Here is a 21,056-nt window from a genome sequence, read left to right on the forward strand (position 1 = left end):
ATAAAATAAACCATTTAAACAAATTAAAAAAAAGAAATTTGGAGAAAGGAATTAATGAAAGTAAAGACCTATTTAATTAGAAAAAAAAAAAAAAGGTAGAATTGATGAATCCCAGAGCTATTTTTCCCAGAAGACCAACAAAGTAGAGTGATTTCTCACAAATCTAGTTTTTTAAATGAGAAAAAAAATATCTACACGCATTAAGGAACCAGGAAGAGGACATAACCACAGAAGCAGAGGTTGTTTTTAAGTTAAAAGTAATTGTTAGTACCATACTGTGCTCCAAATTAGAAAATCTGAATGGATTGGTCAATTTTCTAAGAAATTTGTAAGAAATAGAAATTACTATAATTGATTCAAGCAATTGAAAACTTAAATAGAATAAAAACCATGGGACTGTCATCAGGGAAGTTTCCTGCCCACTGTTTGGCAGACCAATTTTTTCAGATCTGCCAAGAACAGCTACCCAAGCTAAATACCATGTAGATTGTTCTGGTGCTGACGTTCTAGTTCAGCGCCTGGCTTTGGAAAGGAAGGATGAGGTGGCGAGCATGTGTTTGGCACCAGGAGGAGATGCTGAACAGGACATGTCTGAGTAAAGCAGTGCCTTTCCTGGGAACCTGCCTTCTCTCTGCAGCGTTAATGCTCATTAATATATGGAGGCTGATGTCAGCCATGTTTGCCCAGCCCTGAGCTAATGGTGGAAGAAAAATAAAGCATTAGGGAAAACAAGTCGGCATCTAACATCCATTACATCTTTTAAAATTTGATGGCCAAGAGAGAACTTTCCCTTACTTTGTTCAGGAGAAGTTAATGCGGAGCCTTCCTTCAAAGAAAAAGGAGAAACATTCAGACAACTGGGTTGACATACTTTCTGTTCCTAAGTGGCCCCCACGTCCTGTGTGGGGACACGTGGATAGTGAGTCATCGTTTTCTGTGGCCACTGGCTGCGATTCCACCTTCTCTCCAGATTCTGCTCTTAGGACCCCTGTCCCTTGCTGGAAGGCAGCCTGTAGTGTCCTTTCTGCTGTTGTGGAGATTTAGATGCTGAAGACCAGGTGGAAACCCTCCTTTGCTTGTCTGGCTCCCTGTTCCGGAGACAGTTTGGGCTGGTATGCTCAGTGCAGACCTCAGGCCTCACTGCCTCTACTCCTGTCCCTTACCCCAACCTGACCCCAAGGCATTCACACCAGAGCCATTTTTATACCTTTATTGGGCATCTTGAGTGTCTAGGGCTCTCTCTACCACACCCCCGTTCTCGCTCATATCTAGCTACTCCTTGCCCTCAAGGTACAGTCCAGGGACACCTGGTTGGCTCAGTCAGCTAAGCGTCTGACTCTTGATATTGGCTCAGGTGGTCATCTCACAGTGGTGGGATCAAGGCTCAAGTTGGGCTCTGTGCTGAGCACGGAGGCTGCTTGGAATTCTTTCTCTCCCTCTACCCCTCCTGTGTTTGCACTCTTGTCTCTCTCTCTCTCTCTCTCTCGGAATAGATGAATTAAAAAAAAAAAAGTACAGCTCAAACTCCTTCATATGGCTTAACAAGCCCTCTACGCTGGCCTGGCCTCACTTGTTTCAGCACCTCCAAGCCCCAGTGTTCCCTGGTCTGGGTTCAGTCTTGGGGTGGGGACGGGCCATGTTCACTCTGTCCCCTGGCTCCTTGGCTCATGCTTTTCCTCCCACTCGACCTCTCTGCCTTGCAAGCCAGTAGGTGTTGGTCTAGAAGTCACTTCCCAGGACCCTTTGAAAGGGCCTTATGGCGCCCTGGATTTGCCTCTTGAGAGCACTCATCTCAAGGCTGGTGTACTTGCCTGGTTCCTCCATTACACTGTCTACACTTCAAACTGAAGGAGTTTGAAGGCAGAGGCTGTGTTTACTCGTCACAGAATCCCCAGCGCCCAGTTGTGCCTGGTGCACAACACACAACCCTTAACTATCTTATCCGTGTGGTGGGTGGATGGCTCCACCACATTACCTACCCACCCTTGATGCAGTTATCGAATGCTTCTATGTCTCATGCTCTATAATGTGTCACTCCCTAAATGCTGGGGAAACTCAGTGCCAGAATCCTCAGAGACAGGGAGCTGGAGTGAGTTCTTGATTCTCGTGTCCCTTCAGGCTATAATCTGTTCTGGCTGCTTGAATTTCTGCATACTTGGGAGTTTGGCCTTTAAGTGTTTTTATAGCACCCATAGAGCTCTCTGTCTTTTATTTGCCTATTATCTGCCTTTTCAGGGGCCGTCAAGGTTCAGTCTGCAGCCCTAAGCCACCCCGCACTGCGGGGTGCCTCCAGCTTCTGCTTCTCCAACGTGGCTGCTTTTCTTCCCTGCTTTTGGTGTCTGCCTGGCACTTTCCCCATCGCCACTTCTAGTTCCTTGATAGACCTCCCTGTACCAGGCTCTATGCAGCTGAATAAGATCTCTGCCCTCAACTACCTTCCCTCCTTGTAACTTAGTTAAGCAAACATCAATTGCGTGCATTCTAGGTCTGTCTAAGCATTGTCCATTTCAACTTCAGAACTTGTCCTTTAAGCTGTCATTTTCCTAAGGAAATCACCACTGCCAACTGCTTTTGTTGTTTGCCTCTGTTCTCAGGGAAGTGCAGAAAAAGAAATTGTATGTCATTCCATCGGATGGGAGCCCTGCTGTTTTCAGAGGATGCTGGCCAAGCCCCAGGCCACCCAACAGATATGTCCTCTTTGGTCCAGCTCTGCCGGGCCACAGAAGCAAGAGGGACTCAGAGACACACCTCCACGGCACATGCCCAAGTGGAATCCTAGCCTTTTTGAGGGCAGGGACAGTATGTGTTTATCTCTGTTCCCCCGACGCCCGGCAGTTTCTGAAATACAGGAGGTATTCAATATACATTCGTGGAATTAGCACAAGGACAGAAGAAGGGAGAGAGGGAAGGAGGAATAAAACTGAGACTGGGGGCTCCTGGGTGGCTCAGACTGTTCAGCATCTGACTTCAGCTCAGGTCGTGATCTTGCGGTTCGTGGGTTAGAGCCCAGTGTCGGGCTCTGTGCTGAAAGCTCGGAGCCTGGAGCCTGCTTCGATTCTGGTTCTCCCTCTCTCTCTGCCCCTCCCCCTCTCAAAAGTAAATAAACATTAAAAATTAAAAAAAAAAAAAAAAAAGACTGAGAGATGAGGCTAAGAAATGAGAGGTGTCAGTTGAAGGATTTGGTAAAAGGGTTTATTGCTCCTTCGTATGAGTGACATTCTATCCCAGGGACTATCTGATGTGTTAGAAGAATCTGATACCATAAATACTGAAATAAATACCCCAAACTTGGAGAGTTTCCAATAAAGTAAGAAAATACATTACGAATAGTTATATAACAGGAAGCATCTCATATACTCTTAAAGACTACAGCTCTAAGGAGAAAAAAACCCCACAGCTCCTTGAAGAAATCCCATGTTACAAGCCGCTGTGGCAGTCACTTACTAGCATGCATTGTTTCCATTTTGAAACACAAGCCATATAGATTTGAGTATCTTTTCACCTCCTCTCCATCTTTTCTCCCCCAGCCCCTAAAGCAATCTCATTTCACGTTGCTGCGTTTTAGTAGTGTGGAAATGCCCCTATTTTTTTCTGACCCCTCCGTATGTTAATACTCTTTGGTATTAGTTTTTAGAGTAGATGTTAAATAAGTTCAATGTCATGTGCCAACCTCAGTAGATTGGTTGTGTCTCACTGGACTGTTGAGAAGGATCCTGAACCCGTATCTAAGTTAAATGGGGTGGAATTTTTGGAAAGAGGTGGAGAGGGTTGAAGAGTGGTGATAGATAGGCATGCCCCATATTTGCCATCCCCATTCAAGAGCAAAGTAAGGCAATGAGAACAGGAATCCTTCAGGCTTTGACTTAAATGAGAGTCCGTTGATTTTTTTTTTTTTTTTTGAGAGAGAGAGAGGCAAGGGGAGGGGCAGAGGGAGAGAGAGAATCTTAAGCAGGTTCCACACTCATTGCAGATCCCGATGCAAGGCTCGATCCCATGACCCTGGGATCGTGACCTGAGCTGAAATCAAGAGTCAGACACTCAACATACTGAGCTACTCAGGCGCCCCTGTTGTCTTAATTTCATTTTCCTTTAGAGCCTGAAACTGTTGGTTTTCAGCTCACATTCTACAGTGGCTTGAGTGCACTCTCTTTGCAAGCAGAGAGGAAAAGAGAGCTGAAGATCTTAACAGTGTTTAAACCTTTCCTCTGCTCGGTGGATGTCTGATATCTGATCTGGAATTGGACTTCATGGCCACGGACAGGGGCGGGAACAAGAGACCCCTGAAAAGTTTCCTCTGCTAGAAATATTTTCCAGTGTTTATTTCAGAAGCAATTTAAGCTTCTGAAACTTGAGCTAACTCCTAACGTAGCATGTAAGTTGCCATCCAAATCAGTGGCCTGGAATTTAGATTCGTGTGTTGGGAATCAGAATGTGCTGAGGAGTAGCCAGTGGCTTTGACTGGCCACGGGGCATGTCCCATTAATGGCAGGCATTTGCACAGGCCTGCTGTGCCTGTCGCCAAGGGAAAACACACACAGTCATCTTGTTGGAGGCATTCTGTTTCAGAGGGAGAAACTGAGGCCTGGCTAGTAGATCCAAGCTGGAATGGGCAGCCGTAATATCGACTGGGCCATGCCAGTCAGTCAGTAAATGTTCCGTGAGTGCTTTCCATGTGCCAGGTACAGACATTGTAAATTGGTGGTGAGAAGACCCTCGAGCCTCCAGGTGCAAGGAGTTTCCATGCTGCTTGGGAAGAGATAAGCAAAAGCACCCCAAGAAATAAATGCTTTGAGGGGTCAGCAAGTGCACTGAAGAAAATAAAATATGATGATCAGGGACACTGCTTGACCTCAGTGTCCAGAAATGCTGCTTAGAAGATGTGACATTCACATCTGGCCTGGAAAGACACAATATGCCAGCATCAGCGTTGTAAAGATCTTGCATAAGACCCAAGCCCGACAAACAACAAAACCAATGTCCAAGAGATGAAGGAGGGTCGGTGTGGTTGGAGCAGAGGACATACCCAGAGCCCTCGGAGCTCTAGTATTTGCTGAATTGTTAGCAGTGGTCACAGTGTCTTGTAAGCTTTAAAACTTTTATTGTGCTTCTTGGAGTTGCTTTTATGTAAACCATTGCATTTGTTTGGATGTGTTTGTGTAGTCATATGGAAATACTACAGTGAATTCTGGAGGCGTTTGGGTGGCTCGGTTGGTTAAGCGTCCGACTTCCACGCTGGTCATGATCTCAGAGTTCATGAGTTCAAGCCCCGCATCAGGCTCTGTGCTGACAGCTCGGAGCCTGGAGCCTGCTTCAGGTTCTGTCTCCCTCTCTCTCTGCCCCTCCTCCCACTTGCAGTCTGTCTCTCAAAAATGAATAAATGTTAAAAAAAAATAAAAAATAAATAATTCTGTAAATTAAGGTGAATCTTATCATGAGCATGACCCCTTTGAGGGAGGCTCATGGTACAGGTTGGGGGTGGGGACAACCTGCATGGGAGAACCCATGCAGGTTGGCTGGAGGAAGAGAACACAGTGGCCGGTGACCATAAACACATGAGCTCAGTGGGAAGGGAGCATCATGTATCATCAGGGGCTGGCCCGCTCCCTGAACAATCTGTGAGCTCTCACGCTTCCTTCCATGTACTGATGATTCCAACCTCGTGTCCACAGACACGTCAAAAGTAGCATGTCATGAGGGGAAGATATCTTCCCTGTAAAGCCTGCATCTGCTTCTCAATTCTCTCATCTCAGTTTCTGGCTACACTCTGGGCTCTGGCCCCTAAACTGGAAACTCTACACCCCTCCCCTCACCTTGGTGCCTCTGCCTGTGCTGTCTCTCTGTGAGTCATCTTTCTCCCCACTCAAGGCTAGCCCAGACCCTCCTCCAGGAAGCCTTCCTTGTTCTCTGCCAGGGCCAGGCTTCTCTCTGCATCTTGGCCCATCCACTTGGCACTCTGCACATTGTATTCTGACTGTGGCCTCCGAGAAGCTGTGAGCTTCTCCTGGGCAGGGAGCATGTCCCAGACCTTGTACACCCTTGGTCACCCACACACTGTAGGGCTTGGTCGCTGTGTGGTAAACAGATGAGCAGCTGAGCCGGCTGTGTTTACAAGCAGTGGATTTAGCTGTTGGCTTTTTATCATCAAAAGGACGTCAGGGGAAGATTAATACTGAACATGGGCAACTGTTTTCTTCTTTATATTCCTCTGATTTTGTTCAGATTCCTTACATGAAGCCACTATCATGATTTTTAGAATTTTTTGGTGAAACGTACATAACATAAAATGTACTTATTTCACCATGTATAAGTGTACGTCTCAGTGGCATTAAGTACATTTATATCAATGTGCAGCCGTCACCACCATCAATCTGCAGAGCTTTTTGGTCATCCCAGACTGAAACCCTGTACCCAGTAAACCAACAGCTCCCCTTTCCTTCCTCCCCCATCCCTGGTAACTACCATTCGACTTTCTGTCTCTTTGAATTTGACTACTCTATAGTATCTGATATAAGTGGACTCATACAGTACTTGTCCTTTGTGTCTGGCTTTTCATTTAGCATAATGTCTTTAAGGTTCCTCTATGCTGTAGCATGAGCCAGAATTTCCTTCTTTTTAAGACTGAATAATAATTCCATTGCATGTAGAGGCACCTGGGTGGCTCAGTCGATTAAGCATCCGACTTCGGCTCAGGTCCTGATCTCGAGGTTCTTGAGTTAGAGCCCTGCATCAGGCTCGCTGCTATCCACCCAGAACCCAGTTCAGATCTTTCTGCCCCTCCCCGGCCTGCACTTGCTCTCAAAAATAGAATGAACATTAAAAAGAAGTAATTCCATTGCAAGTATGTACCATATTTGTTTATCCATGCATCCATTGATGGACATTTTAGTTGTTTCCACCTTTCGGCTGTTGTGAATAACTCTGCTATGAACCTGGGTGTGCAAATATCTGTTCCAGTTCCTATTTTCAACTCTTTTGGGTATATGCCCAGAAGTGAAATTACTGGATCATATGGTGAAATCAGTTGTATTTAGAAACATTTTTAATATTTCTGAAATGGTCATTTCAATTCAAAGCAGAGGTTTATTTTAGATGGGGCCAGGCAGAAATGCAGGCTGAAACGTCAAGCTTTTGTTCTTGTTCTCGTGACTGGGTTGATGCTTGGTGACGTGAAATGATTTGTTTTCAAGTGTGGTTTCAATTTTTTCTTACAGCATCAAGCTTCTAGCTGTGCAGGAACTACTTGACAGAGAGGCCCTGGAAAAGGTAAATACTTTGTTCTTTCTACCCCACATTCACAAACTTAGAGCACAGTGCCACACGCAGGAAAAATTCAGCTCCCTGTCACCAGGGACAGCACTTTCTGCAGAGTGGGTCTGTTGCTTTGTGTTCTTAAGTCAGTGAACCATGGGAAACTGTCATCAAAACTCCCCACATTGCTCATATCCTGTTACAAACTCAGCCTTGCTCAGCTCCTTCAGGGCTGTGTGACAGCAGAGGCTAGCCATGCTCTGGGGCAGCCTTTCTGTTCCTCTCAGCACCATGCACTGGACCAGACTCTATGCTGGCTGCCGCACTCCATTTCTGCGTGTGACTGTCACTGTCGGGGCTTATGGACCATAGAAGGGAGGCCCAGTGACGTTAGGTAACTTGCCCAGCAACGATTAGCTAAGTGGCAGAGTAACGATTTGAACCTCATGGTTCCATTTCCAAAATCAGTGTTTTTTCTGTTCAGTGGGCAAGTTCACAAGTTTGATCCCCTTTTTAGGCTCTTTTTGAAGACTAGGAAACTCCCTCCCTGCCTCAAACTAATGTTTCCTGTGTTCTGGAAGAGATATCCAGTGTTCTCAGCTTTCTGTGATCCAGTCAGGCACACATCTGGGGATCCTTTGCCAGTTTTGAGTTCAAGTTCTGTGTGCCTCGTGGGGTAGGCTCTGGAAAACAGACTGGGCAAGGCCAAGAGCCAGCCCATGGGCCTCCCTGCTCATACCAACCTACTCTCCTGGGGTACCTCAGACTCTTCCTGAGTATGTGGCTATGGGGGCAATTAGAATCTATAATGTTAACGTAAGAGCATGTGGTTAGAGATATAAACAGTCAAGAAATATTATTGTATTTATAGGATTTATATAGGAGATAGCACCAAGCAGTGATGTGAGGGGAGGGGTGTGGGATCTAGCTCTGAACGTGATGTTCCTTCAGGCTCATTCTCATCACAGGTAAAATGAGGATAATGCTGCCTGCCTGACCTCAGAGAGGCAACATGAGAACCAAATGAGTTAGTGGAGTGGAAGTGCTTTCTAAATGCCAAAGCACTCGACTCATATTAATTCTTAATTACGTGTATTAATTCTTAATAGACATCCAGCCATTAAAACATATGAGGTCTAGCTCTAAAAGTCAGCCTTGGGCCAAATGACAATGTTGGATGTGGACTGCAGATTAGACTAAAGTATTATAGCAACGTGAACTTTTCCTGGAGTCGATGACTGGCACGTGTACGAGAATGGACTTATTCGTAGAAATTATACACTGGTGTATTTAGGAATCAAGGGGCATGCTGTTTATAAATTACTCTCCAATGATTCAGAAAAAACAGTGGAGATCTATGTATGCATATGTGAGCCAGAGGGAGAAAGAGCAAGCATAAATGATAAAGCAAATGGGGCAGAGTGCAGACGGTTGGCCCTTCTGGGTGAGAGAATTTATGAAGACTGTCTGTATGTTCTTGAAACCTTGAAAAAGTTCTCTCTCCAAAAACAGTTTTCTTCTCAGTATTCTCTACAGTTTTTTGTTTGGTTGTTTGTTTTACTCTTCAATTAGAAAAACTGCAGAAGCCATCAGACAAAGCTCGTAAACGTATGGCGTCCATGTGCTAAGGTGCGTCAGTATAATAAAAACACAGGCAACAGTTAGGCATTTAACTCTGTGTTAATATTCAGTTTGGAGAAGCTACACAGGCAAGCCAATTTGGGGTGCTAACTACTTGTGGAATCTAGCAGAGAAGGGGGCAGGGCTTGCTGTGGGGAGCATCCGTGCTGCCCTGAGGGTTAAGTGTTGAGGCCACTGTGGAGTGGGGTGTATAATGTGGGGCTTGAGCAGCCTGAGCTCAAAGCCTGTCTCTTCCTTCCTCACTGGGATATCTTGGGTTAGTTACCCTCTCTGTGCATCAGTTTCCCAGTCTATAAAGTGGAAATCTTTATAAACCCCAGTTCACAGAGGTTTTGAGAAGATGAAGTTAAGTTGATGTAAAGGACATAACTGTGGCTGGCACACAGTGATTCCCAAAAGTTAGTGGCTACATGTGCTATCCCCATCTTCTCTTCCTCGTCCCTGCTTCTCAGCAAGTCTGATGATGGTTTTGAATTGTTCCCCTATCTCCATACATGACAAGTAGGAAGATTTACAAGGTGGTCCAAATATCCACAGAGGCCAGGTGCGAGTCAAGTTCACTTAGTGTCCTTCTTCCTTCCTTCTTTCCTTCGTTCGTTTGTTCATTCATATTTATACTACAGGCCTCTGTTGAGCTTTCTATGTGCCAGACAAGTAGGAAAGAAACATTGTAAGTTTGTTTATTTTTGAGAGAGAAGGAGAGTGCCAGCCCAGGAGGGCAGAGAGAGGGAGGCACAGAATCCAAAGCAGGATCTGGGCCCTGAGCTGTCAGCACTGAGTCCCATGTGGGGCTTAAACCCACAAACCATGAGATCATGACCTGAGCCAAAGTGGAATGCTTAACTGACTGAGCTACCCAGGTGCCCCCAAGTAGGAAACGTTTTGGGAAAAGTACAGAAGCAACCAGTTGACAAGAGCTTGGTAGTCAATGGCATTTTGAGTGACACATGGTATATTACCTGTCATAGTACCACTTTGTGCAGCAAGTTCATATGCTGGATAAGATAGGCTCCCAAAGAGCCTCGTGACATATGGATTCTCATCCACCTGGATCAGTTAAAGAGCCACTGAGAAAGTTCTTAGTAAGCTGTAGGGCTTTGCTACTCCCCAAGTGTGATCCATAGGCAGAAAGGCAGAATCTTAGCCTCCAAACCCGGAATCAGTCTGAATTCGTCTTCTTTTTTTTTTTTTTGATGTTTATTTATTTCTTTTGAGAGAGAGAGAGTATGTGAGAGCAGGGTGAGGGGCAGAGAGAGGAGAGAGAATCCCAAGCAGGTTCTGTGCTATCAGTGTGGAGCCCACCATGGGGCTATGATATCATGAACTGAACCGAAATCAGGAGTCGGACACTTCACTGAGCCACCCAGTGCCCCCAGAATCAGTCTGCATTCGAATAAGACTCATTGAGTTGTGTGCACCGAAGTCCAAGAAGCTGTCCTGGGAAGTATCATTTATTATCACCATCTCTGCTATTGACTAGTCCATCTGAATAGAGAATTTCTGAGGTGTCAGATTTTTGCTTTTGTGGCCAATTAAGCTCTTTTTTTTTTTTTTAAATTTTTTACTCCAAAAGAGAAGTGAACATCAACTATTCTATTTTCTGGGCTTTATCTTTAGTTTTCCTGCTTCTTCCTTTCATTTAGAAAATAGTCTTATTTAGTTTATTTATTTTAATTTTTTAAGTGTTTCTTTTTTGAGAGAGAGACAGAGTGTGAGCAGGGGAGGGGTGAGGTGGGAGGACACAGAATCGGAAGCAGGCTCCAGGCTCTGAGCTGTCAGCACAGAGCCCAACGTGAGGCTTGAACCCACCAACCCTGGGATCATGACCTGAGCTGAAGTCAAATGCTTAACCAACTGAGCCACCCAGGAGCCCCATCTTATTTAATTTAATAGGTAGCGCCAGAAAGGCCTCAGTGAGACACACATCCTACAAGCCTCAAACCTCTTTGACTATCCTCACTGCTGGCAATCGGCTTTTGGGGTTTGCAGTTACTAAACTCCTGAGATCCTGCAATGGTGGAACTAGTCACTTCCGGACACAGTCCCAAGAATGAGGACCCGTTACCTGAGTGCCTTTCTCTTATATAATATAAGCTATTGATGAATCATTTCCCTGACAGGTACTTGCAGGTTCTATATGATCAGTAAAATAATCATATTATGTAAAACATAATATAAAGGCTGAAGAGAAGCAGCATGTTTTGGAATCTCCTAGGCAGTAAGGTTTCTAGTGCTTTTTCTTCCTAATATTAGGCATTATGGTCTTAGTATTTTAGTTTCAAATTACCAACTATTTGCCTGACTTCTACTTCCCCTGGTTTTAGGTGGAGAGCTTGTCCGCTCTAAAAGTGCCAAGGCTTTCCCAGCTTCCGCAGTGCACAGGGCCAGCTCAGGGGAGGCTCTGTTATGGGAGAGCGGAGGTTCCCTCCCAGCCTCACCCCTGTTTGGCTGCTGGACCTGGCAGAGGGCCTTCCTCGGAGCCCCCTTCTTAATACATAAAACTGAGCTCTCTGGTTCCCTCCCACTCTAAGACTCTGGGTTTTATTTTCTCTGTTGATCCCTGATCAGATTGTGAAGAGGGGAAATTCTTTTTTTCATATCCTGTTTTCTAATATTTTCTTTGCTTCCTGGTGGGTTTCGAGGCCTCTGTGTTTCATGTACCCTACTCACCATTAAAACACACTTTCTGGGGGAGAAGTGATGCTGAGTTCATGGCCAGTGACCCTCGCACACAGATCAGCAGACTTCGAGTTTTTGCCTCTTCTAATACTATTTGTCTTAAGTCAAGTGCAGTAGAGTAGAGTGGATGTTGGGGGCCCCTGGTAGGATAAGGTCTCTGGATTTCTCTTCTCTGCAGATGCCACATTAAGCCATTTCCTGGATAGTCGTTTATTTAGAAAATAAGCTATTGGGGCACCTGGGTGGCTCAATCGGTTGAGTGTCTGACTCCTGGTTTCAGCTCAGGTCATGATCTCACGGTTTCATGTGTTCGAACCCTGCACCAGACTCTGTGCTGACAGCGCAGAGCCTGCCTGGGATCCTCTCCCCCTATCTCTCTGCCCCTTCCCCACTCACATGGTTTCTGTCCCTCTCAAAAATAAATAAACTTAAAACTTAAAAATGAACTTAAACTTAAAAAAAAAATCTATAAACCATACAATTAAATAAGCTAAGTGTCTCTACCAATTTCTTGTCTTAAAAAACTTTGGAACCATGGGAAGATTATCTAATATGCATAAATGTCAGGACATGTGACATTTCTCTGATAAAACGTTTCAGATTTGGATGGACTTTGTTGTCTGGCATCTATCAGGTGCCAAGAGCAAGGACTTGCCCTGAGAAGGATGCACACCATTCCGTTCTCTCTGCTTTCTTTGCTCTAAGTGTGGGATGCTTTTGTTTTTCTGAACTTAAGGCACACAGACTTGTTTCCCAGGCTCTATAAACAGGCCCATCTAATGCCTTTAAATGTAGCATTGCATGAAAGGAAATAAAAATATTGGTACAGCTTGATTTAGTAAGATCATTTTTCAATGACCCTTTCAAACAGCTTCCTGCAAAGCTGCGAACAATAGCTTGGCCGTTCGCTCTGGCTGGACTCAGCCTCTTGCTAGATGGGTCAGAAGGCAGAGCACCGGCCGATGCAACCCAGGGTGCAAGTCGGCCTGAAAAGCTGCCCGTGTGAGGCTCAGGCCACCCAGCTCATGGCCATTGCCTGTGCTACCCTGCCCTAGCCTCCACAGGCCATGACTCAGCCATTAATCACAAGCTGACTGAGTCCATGCTGTGTCTTCTGGAACCCTGGCTCTGAGGGTGCAAAGACTGGGGTTGAATCCAGCTCTGATGCATACTAGCTAAGGGATCTCTTGGGCAAGTTACTGCTCAGACTTGTTTCCTTTTTAACATGAGGGGAGGTCACAGTAAGACCTACCTCACTGGGATTTTTTTATCAGAATTAAACGAGACGATGTATGAGGTAAAAGAGATGTTGTAGAGAGTAAGCCCCGAGCAATGGTAGCTAATGCTGTCCAGCTACTGATACTATCCCTGCTGTCATCGTCATCATCATCATCATCATCGTCATCATCATCATCATCATCACTGATACCTCTTTCTCCTCCATTTTGGAGAAGCCCAACTTGAGACTGAGCTGATGGCCTCAGAGGGTGTTAAAAAAAAGTAGTTCTTACCCCTGCCCTCATACTGTTTGCCAAACTGACAAGGACAAAATGCCTGCCCGTCGTCATGCCTGCTGCTGGATGTTTTTCATAGAATCTCAGCTTCGCAGCCCAACTCTGAGTCTAGTTTTCCTACAGGTGCAACAGATGATCCCCTGGGCCTCTTTTGGTACCTCACATGTGAGATGCAGTGCCTACAGTTCACTAGCAAAGACTGAGTCCAGAAAAATTGAACTTGATATTGCATATGGTGGTCAGGGACTTTTGCAGCTGAACCTTAGTGGTGGGCAACATTGGAATTCGGAGTTAGTTGCTTCCTGGGAATTTTCAGAAGGAAATAGGAGGCAAGTAATAGTCACATTGATGTGTATGGACGACCTAAGGATGCTAAATGCTTTGATCTTTAATTGGTGCTGGTGTTTTCTGAACACACACACAGGTATATACATAAGCTCTAGCTGGGCCATTCCATGCTTTCAGAGTGTTTTTTTTTTTTTTTTTTTTTTTACTGTGATTTGGACTTCCAGTTAATTTAGTTTGTGCAACAATTGAGTACTTACCATTGTGCCTACATACCAAGGAGGATAAAGTTCTATAAATGCATTAGAATGGCATATATAGTATCTCACAATGCCAGGGCTGAGGGAGGCTGTTCAAACCATGGACTCTAACCCTGTCCTGTTGCAGATAGGCCATGGAGACCGAAGGAGCTGAAGTGTCCCCCTGGCTCAGGGCCCATAGCTGTTGTGTTACGGAACCAAGAGTGGACCCTGGCGGAGGGGACTCCATTCCAGAGCTCCCTCCCAGCCACTGCCTATTTCCCGTGATCTCCTTTAATCTGGACATTAGCTTTAGCAGGCTTTGTGGAAGCTTCTATCTCTGCATATCCCAGGAGTGGGAGCAGTCCCTGGCCAGGTGATGGAGAGCTGAGACTCAGGTCTTTCAACAGCATGACTTGTAGTAAAGCAGACACAAGCATCTAAGGTTTGTCTGACCCAAAGACACTGTGGTCCAGCAGGGGAAACTGAGAATGTGGCCTGGGGGTTGGAGGAGGAGGCGGCTGGAGGTTCGGGGCTCCGGATATGGACAGTATCAGGGCAACATCTAAGAGTGGAGGAACTCACAGTGGTGTGAGGTCTGTGGGGGCCCAAGGGCCTGCCAAGGAGGCTGTGGAGAACATGCAGCAGACACCCCCTTCATTCAGGCTCAGAGCCACCACAAATAGCTTCAGGAATCTTCACGTAAAGTCTACTTAAAAATACCTTTTAAAAAATAGCACTCTGTCTTCATTTAAAAATATCAGAATGAGATTCTTCAGCTCCCTGGGTTTATTTTTTATCCCATGCCTGGTCGTTCATGCAGCCCGAGCTTAATTTGAATGCCATCTTGAATGGTCCCCATTCATTTATCTGTTAGTTGTTGTTCTTGTTGTTGTTGTTTTTTAAGTGGATTGAGCCAGATCAGTGTCTAAGCATGATTAAACTCACTGTAATCATGTTTCTGGCCAAATCCCTTCCAACAGGAAGCTTTTTACCTTCCTAGAGGAGCTAGGAAGCAGAAACGGAGGCCCCTGGGAAGCTCTGGCTGCTCCTGTTTGCCACGTGGAGTCTGGCTCAGGCCCACCACCCGGCCGCCGTAACCACCCCCTCACCAGCTCCGCTTCAAATACTGCACACTTGGGCCCCACCCCCGTTCTGCAAAGGGCTGTTGGCTGGGGTCCCTCAGGCACCTTAGCTGCCAGAAAATAGAGCATCTTAGTGAATTATGGGCCAGGCTTCACAGTTCATTAAAAAAAAAGAGAGAGAGATATGTATTTTCTCCTTACTTTTTTAGAATCACGAGATACCATGTATATTTAGGGACTCCCACTACCTTTCTCTCTTTATGAAAAGCTTTCATATGGAGTGAACAAAAAGTAGAGTCCTAAATAAGATTCTTACATCCCCTTTAGCCTTATTAGCTATCAAAGATATGCAAATTAAACAAGAGATTCTTTCACATTTATTACATTAGCAAAGTATTTTAAGCAATGCTATAAGATGTTGAACATGCTGGGTGCCTGGGTGGCTCAGTAGGTTAAGTGTCCGACTTCGGCTCAGGTCATGATCTCACAGTTCATGGGTTTGAGCCCCACGTTGGGCTCTGTGCTGACAGCTCAGAGCCTGGAGCCTGCTTCAGATTCTGTGTCTCCCTCTTTGACCCTCCCCTGCTCTCTCTCTCTCAGAAATAAATAAAACATAAAAAAAAAAAAAGGTGTTGAAAGTTCTGATAAAACCAGTGTCCCCATTCATTGCTGGGGAGGGGTGGTGAAGAGGTACTGTCCTTCTGTAAGCTCTTGAGCAGTGTATTTTATCAGCCTTCAAGATGCCCCTGCCCTGAGATGCGCCAGTGATCCCATTCGCAGAAGCGTTTCTTAAGGAAATGATCCATAAAAACGGAAAATAGTAAGCATGTTCTATCATGCTTTCTAATTATAAATAATCAATGGCAGTTGAATGCTTAGTGGGAAGGGAGGGATTAAAAAGTCTGTGGTAGCAGGTCCCCAAACCTGAAATGTGTCCTTATTTGTCCTACTTTCCTCTTTGCTACTGTCCTATTTCTCTTCTTTCCTTTACTGGTAGTTTTGTTGAATGTAAATTCTCCCCCTGCACTTTCAGCCTTCAGCCTTCCTCAGCTCTCTGAACCCATAGTAGACTGGCCTCCCATTCAACTCATCTAATAAATCTTAGCTTACCCTAGCCAGCTTCTAACCCAAAGCATTTTATTTAAACCTTCTTAAAAAAAAAAAAAAAAAAAAACACTTATGAACTGATTTGATATAGAACTTAAAAATTTTATAGGCACTTAACCATTTTTGGTAATTTCTGTGTAACTGTTTCTGTTTTTGTAATGAATACGTAATGCTTTTATGTTAACAAATATTTCATGGCATTTTGAAGCCATTTAGATACAATGCTAGGAATTTGGGAGGGGGGAAAGGAAAGAGATTGTATCCAAAGCTCATCTTATCTAGGTGCATATGAAACCACTGCTGCCTTCTACTTGTGATGGGTTGTCCCTGGGGCCGTTCTTCTGGATGGTTCCATTACTTTGGCTTCATGCTCTAAGTTCATTGTTTCTTAGTCTCCTAATTGATTATATATTTATAGAGGAAAAGAGGAGAGATCTTACCATATCCATATGGATTGTGAGCTCAGGCAGAGGCCAACAGAAGGCCTATAACAAAAGCAGAAAGATGATTTCACTCAGGCTTCAAAGTGGAGGGGACCTTGAAACGTCACCATTCTCCATTGTTTTGCTAAGAATTGTATTATCATCTAGACGGTGTTTTGCTGGCCGCTTCTCGTGGCTTATACATGATGCGCTGGTCTTGTGCATTTATCCAGACCATGATTTAACATAGCGTGTCCATGTTAATTTTCCTGTGCAGACTCTGCTTGAGCTGCCCTCTTTCCTCTTCAAGAGGGCATCTGGAGGCTTCAGTTCTGGAAATGGCAGCGTAGCTTACATCGATATAAACTTCCCTCAAATAACAATGATAAACTCTGGGTAAAATGCAAACAACTATTTGAAAGCACTAAGAGCTACCACAAGCAGGCAGAAACTGGAGCCAGTCAACCCTGGAAAGAAGGAGCCAGCAATGGGCGAGATGCACGTCTGTTTAGCTTTTCCCTGATCGCCTTGTGTGGGCAGCTAGAGTTTAGGCAGGAAATTGTTCGGGTGAAATCCCGAGTCTTCTCTCTCTTTTTTAACCTCCTTGGTTAAAAGTTTTTTCTAGCTAAATGTTTCTCATTTTTTATTGTGCTTTTCAAAGAACTTGAGTTTTTTATTTTCTCTGCTCTGTTTCATCTTGTATTTAATTCATTTCTGCTGTAATCTTTCTTACTTCTTTCCTTCTCCTTGCTTTGGGTTTGATTTGCTCCTTTTTCTCCCCTCCAATGCCTGCACATGGAAGCTTAGGCTATTGATTTGAGATCTTTCTTCCTTACTAATATAAGCATCTGCAGCTATAAATTTTTCTTCTAAGCACTGCTTTAGATTACTCCCATAAGTTTGGGTATGTTGCATCTTCATTTTTGTTTATCTCAAAGAGTTTTTATTTTCCCTTGTGATTTCTTCTTTCTTCGCATTGGTAATTTACAAGTGTGTTGCTTAATTTCCATTCATTTGTGGATTTCCCAAAATTCTTTCAGCTGTTGACTTCTAATTTTATTCCATTCCACTGCAGTCAGAGAACATACTTTACTTGATGTCAGTCCTTTTGTTTTTTCTTTCCTTTTTTTAAATGTTTATTTATTTTGAGACAGGGCATGAGCATGAGTCGGGGAGGGACTGAGAGGGAAGGAGGGAGAGAGAATCTTAACGCGGGGCTCAAACCCATGAACCATGAGATCATGATCTGAGCTGAAATCAAGAGTTGGCCACTTAACTGACTGAGCCACCCAGGTGCCCAACTTCAGTCCTTTTAAATGCATCAAACTTGCTTTATGGCCTAGAATATGGTCTCTTCTGGAGAATTTTCCATGTACACTTGAGAAGAATGTGTATCTGCAGTGGTTTGGCTGAGTGTTCTGTAAATGTTTATAGGTCTGTTTGGTTGATGTTATTGCTAAAGTCTTTTATTTTCTGTTGATCTTCTGTTTAATTGTTCTAACGATTATTGAAAGTAGGGTATTGAAGTCCTCAACTATTATTCCTTCCTTCAGTTCTGTCAGATTTTGTCTCTTGTATTTGGGGGTTCTGTTCTTTGGTTCATATACATTTATAATGGTTATGTCTTTCTGATTGAATGATTCTTTCATTCATATAAAACAAATATCTCTAGTAACAGCCTTCATTTTAAAGTCTATTTTTCTAATATTAGTTTAGCAACTTCAACTTCATTATGGTTGCTGTTTGCATCATGTGTCTTTTTCTATCTTTTTACTTTCAACCTACTTGTATCTTTGAATCTTAAGTGTATCTCCTGTACCCAACATAAGTTTGATACTGTTTTTTTTACCCAATTTGATAGTCTCTGCCATTTGATTGGTTTATTTAACCCATTCACATTTAATGTTATTGTTGATACCATCATATTTACAGCTCCCATTTACTTTTTCTTTTTTTTTTTAAAGTTTTTTTTTTAATATTTTTATTTATTTCTAGGAGAGAGAGACAGCGTGAGCAGGGGAGAGTCAGAGAGAGAGGGAGTCACAGACTGAAACAGGCTCCAGGCTCTGAGCTGGCAGTCAGCACAGAGCCCGACGCGGGGCTCGAACCCACGAGCAGTGAGATCATGACCTAAGCGAAAGTCGGACGCTTAACCGACTAAGCCACCCAGGCGCCCCTTACTTTTTATTTTCTATACCTTATGTCTTTTTGTTCCTTCTTTCCTCTTTCACTGCTTTATTTTTCATTAAGTGCATATTTTCTAGTGTAGCATCTTAATTTCCATAATGATTTTTTTCAGTCTGCATTTTGAGCTATTTTCTTAGTAGTTGCTGTTGAATTTGCCATATAAATCTTAATTTATCAGATTTATACTAACTTATTTCAGATTTCTACTAACTTAATTCCAGTGAGAGATAAAAACATTATTCCTATGTAGCTGTATTCCCTCTTTCCCCTTTCGGAGCTGTTGCTACACATGTTACATCTAACTACTACGCTACAGACCCAACTGTACATTATTATAATCATTACTTCATATACTATTATGTCTCTTAAAGAAGATGAGAGAAGAAAGGAGAACAAGTATCTATGTATAGCATTAGCTCCATCAACTTTATTATTTACTATTTCCAGTTTTCTTCATTTGTTCCTGTGGGTTCACATTACTATTTGGCGTCATTTTCTTATTGGCCTCCATTTGGCATCATTATCTTATATGCATATACAAATGGGTGGGGTGGTAAGTGGGTGGATGGATGGATGAATGGATAGATGGACAGATACATGGATACATACATATTTAAATGCATACATACACAGTTGGCAGACAGACAAATAGAATATACCAGATTGCCATATAAAAATGTCTTTATTGCTCTGGGTTGTAGTCAAAAGCGTCTAAAAACTGCCATCCTAGACCATTTTTTGGCTTAGAAGAGGGGAAGAGGCTTGCTCTGGGATTTTTTTTAGTACTTGAGAGGCTCTATTTGTCCTTTGGTATACCCTAAGCACGTTCCCCTCTGATCTTGTTGATCTCTTGACTCTATTTTCTTTTCAACAAAGAGAAAATGTGCTCAACTTATTGCATTCCCTTCAAAATTGTTGCATGCAGCCACCACCTTGTACAAACATTCACATAGCCATGTGACAGGACTTACATGCAATTTCCTGTCTTATTTAGTCCACCCTCAAATGCTTCTGTTATCAGGAAATGCTAACAATGGTACTGAGTTGGTACCATTTCAGTTTACTTCTTTAGAGAATTCTGAGGCTTTTCACGAACGATTCATTCATTCGTTTCTTGAGAGCATGACTGTGTACTTAGCAAAGTTAGGGTTAGTTTGTCATCTTAAATGAAACAGAATCAAAGTTAGGGTTAGTGTGTCATTTTAAATGAAACAGAAGGGCAGGCAGGTAAAACTGTTTTGGTGAGTCACTAAAAACATTTATCCTGGTGTTCTCAGTGGGTGTAAATATCCTGATTGAGCTGGTCACTAAGGCAGGCTTTGTCAGAATTAATTCAGTGGAGAAATCTATCGGATTGTTAACTACCCATTTAGAATGAGTAATTCCTACAGTTGATAAAATATTTTTTTTTATTAACCTTCAGGAGCACTGAAACGATGAGCAAGATTCCAGACTTCTGGGAAAGTATCCAACCTGCTTTCAGAGACTTTGATCTTTCTTGGTAGAATTTCATAAAAGTGTACTGACATCCCTTGTGAACACAATCCAAGACCTCTTTCTAGATCCTAGACTTGATTCCTCCTCCACATTCTGACTCCGCTGCGCTATACTCCTTGCCTACCTAACTCCTGTCCATGAAATGCAGACCTGTTTTCACAGACAGAATTAACTAGTTTCGAAGAAGACAGCCAGAGAAAACTAAGCAGCTCCCCATAAATGCAATATCCTAAAATTACCTGCCTTCCCAGTTATCTGTTGGTGGCTTCCTGCATCACTAGCCAGTCAGATTTATTTAAGTGGCTTGGTAGTGTCATTATTGAGACCCAAAACATCTTCCTGATGTGTCCAGCCCTAGGGTTCCACAGGAATCAGAAGTACCCAGGACTAGAACAAGATCCCCAGAATTTACAAGCCAAAGAGCTGAACTTGGAAGGGAAAGTGACAAGGTCTGTTGTTTTGCCTGAATTTTCAGCATTTGCACCAGCTCTGGAGAGGAGGGTGGGAGCAGCGGAGGGAGATTAAAGCCTTTCCCCACGTTGATTACAAAATTGTGTCACTGTAGTTTTGTATTACTGCTAATCTTCTCAGTCAGGCAGGATTTGTCTTCCTCTCTCCCCCCCTGGCTGAAACCTCTAGTTGAAGAATAAATTGCTACGTATCGATTGTTCATTTTATTTCTCCTTACCCAGACATCCTCGTTCTGCACTTAGTTTGTGTGTCTATATTTGTAAATAAGAGGGGAAGAAGTAACATGTATTTTTAGGCTTCATTTCAGGATGTGGCAGGGACATTTTTTTAATGTTGTTTTCAATACTTTATTTAGTAACAGCACTTAATTTGCTTTTATTTATGAAAAAATGCAATGTGTGTGTGTGCGTGCACTTGTATATCTTCTGTCTGGATAAAGTTCAAGTCAATTGATCAGTATTTATACTACAGCTAGAAAAGTGAGATTTCTAGAAAACTTGGAAGCAGACAGAAAAATTAAAACATATGAATGGGGTCCCCTGGGTGGCTCAGTCAGTTAAGCATCCGACTCTTGACTTAGGCTCAGCTTATGATTTCACAGTTTGTGAGATCAAGCCCTGCATTGGGCTCTATGCTGACAGTGCAGAGCTTGCTTGGGATTCTCTCTCTCCCTCTCTGTCT

The 21,056-nt window shown here is 43.6% G+C and overlaps 1 protein-coding gene across 1 annotated transcript in view; it reads left to right on the forward strand.

Annotated features, from left to right (window-relative positions):
• The window catches only part of EEPD1 (endonuclease/exonuclease/phosphatase family domain containing 1), a 115,180-nt gene that overhangs the window by 65,094 nt on the left and 29,030 nt on the right, over positions 1-21,056 (forward strand). Inside the window, exon 3 of the mRNA XM_039239165.1 lies at positions 7,212-7,263. Within this exon, the coding sequence (XP_039095096.1) occupies positions 7,212-7,263 (52 nt within the window). The remainder of the gene's footprint in view (positions 1-7,211; positions 7,264-21,056) is intronic.

The sequence above is a fragment of the Hyaena hyaena genome, unplaced genomic scaffold (assembly GCF_003009895.1).
Source record: "Hyaena hyaena isolate Hyena2069 unplaced genomic scaffold, ASM300989v1 scaffold_153, whole genome shotgun sequence".
Classification (NCBI taxonomy): domain Eukaryota; kingdom Metazoa; phylum Chordata; class Mammalia; order Carnivora; family Hyaenidae; genus Hyaena; species Hyaena hyaena.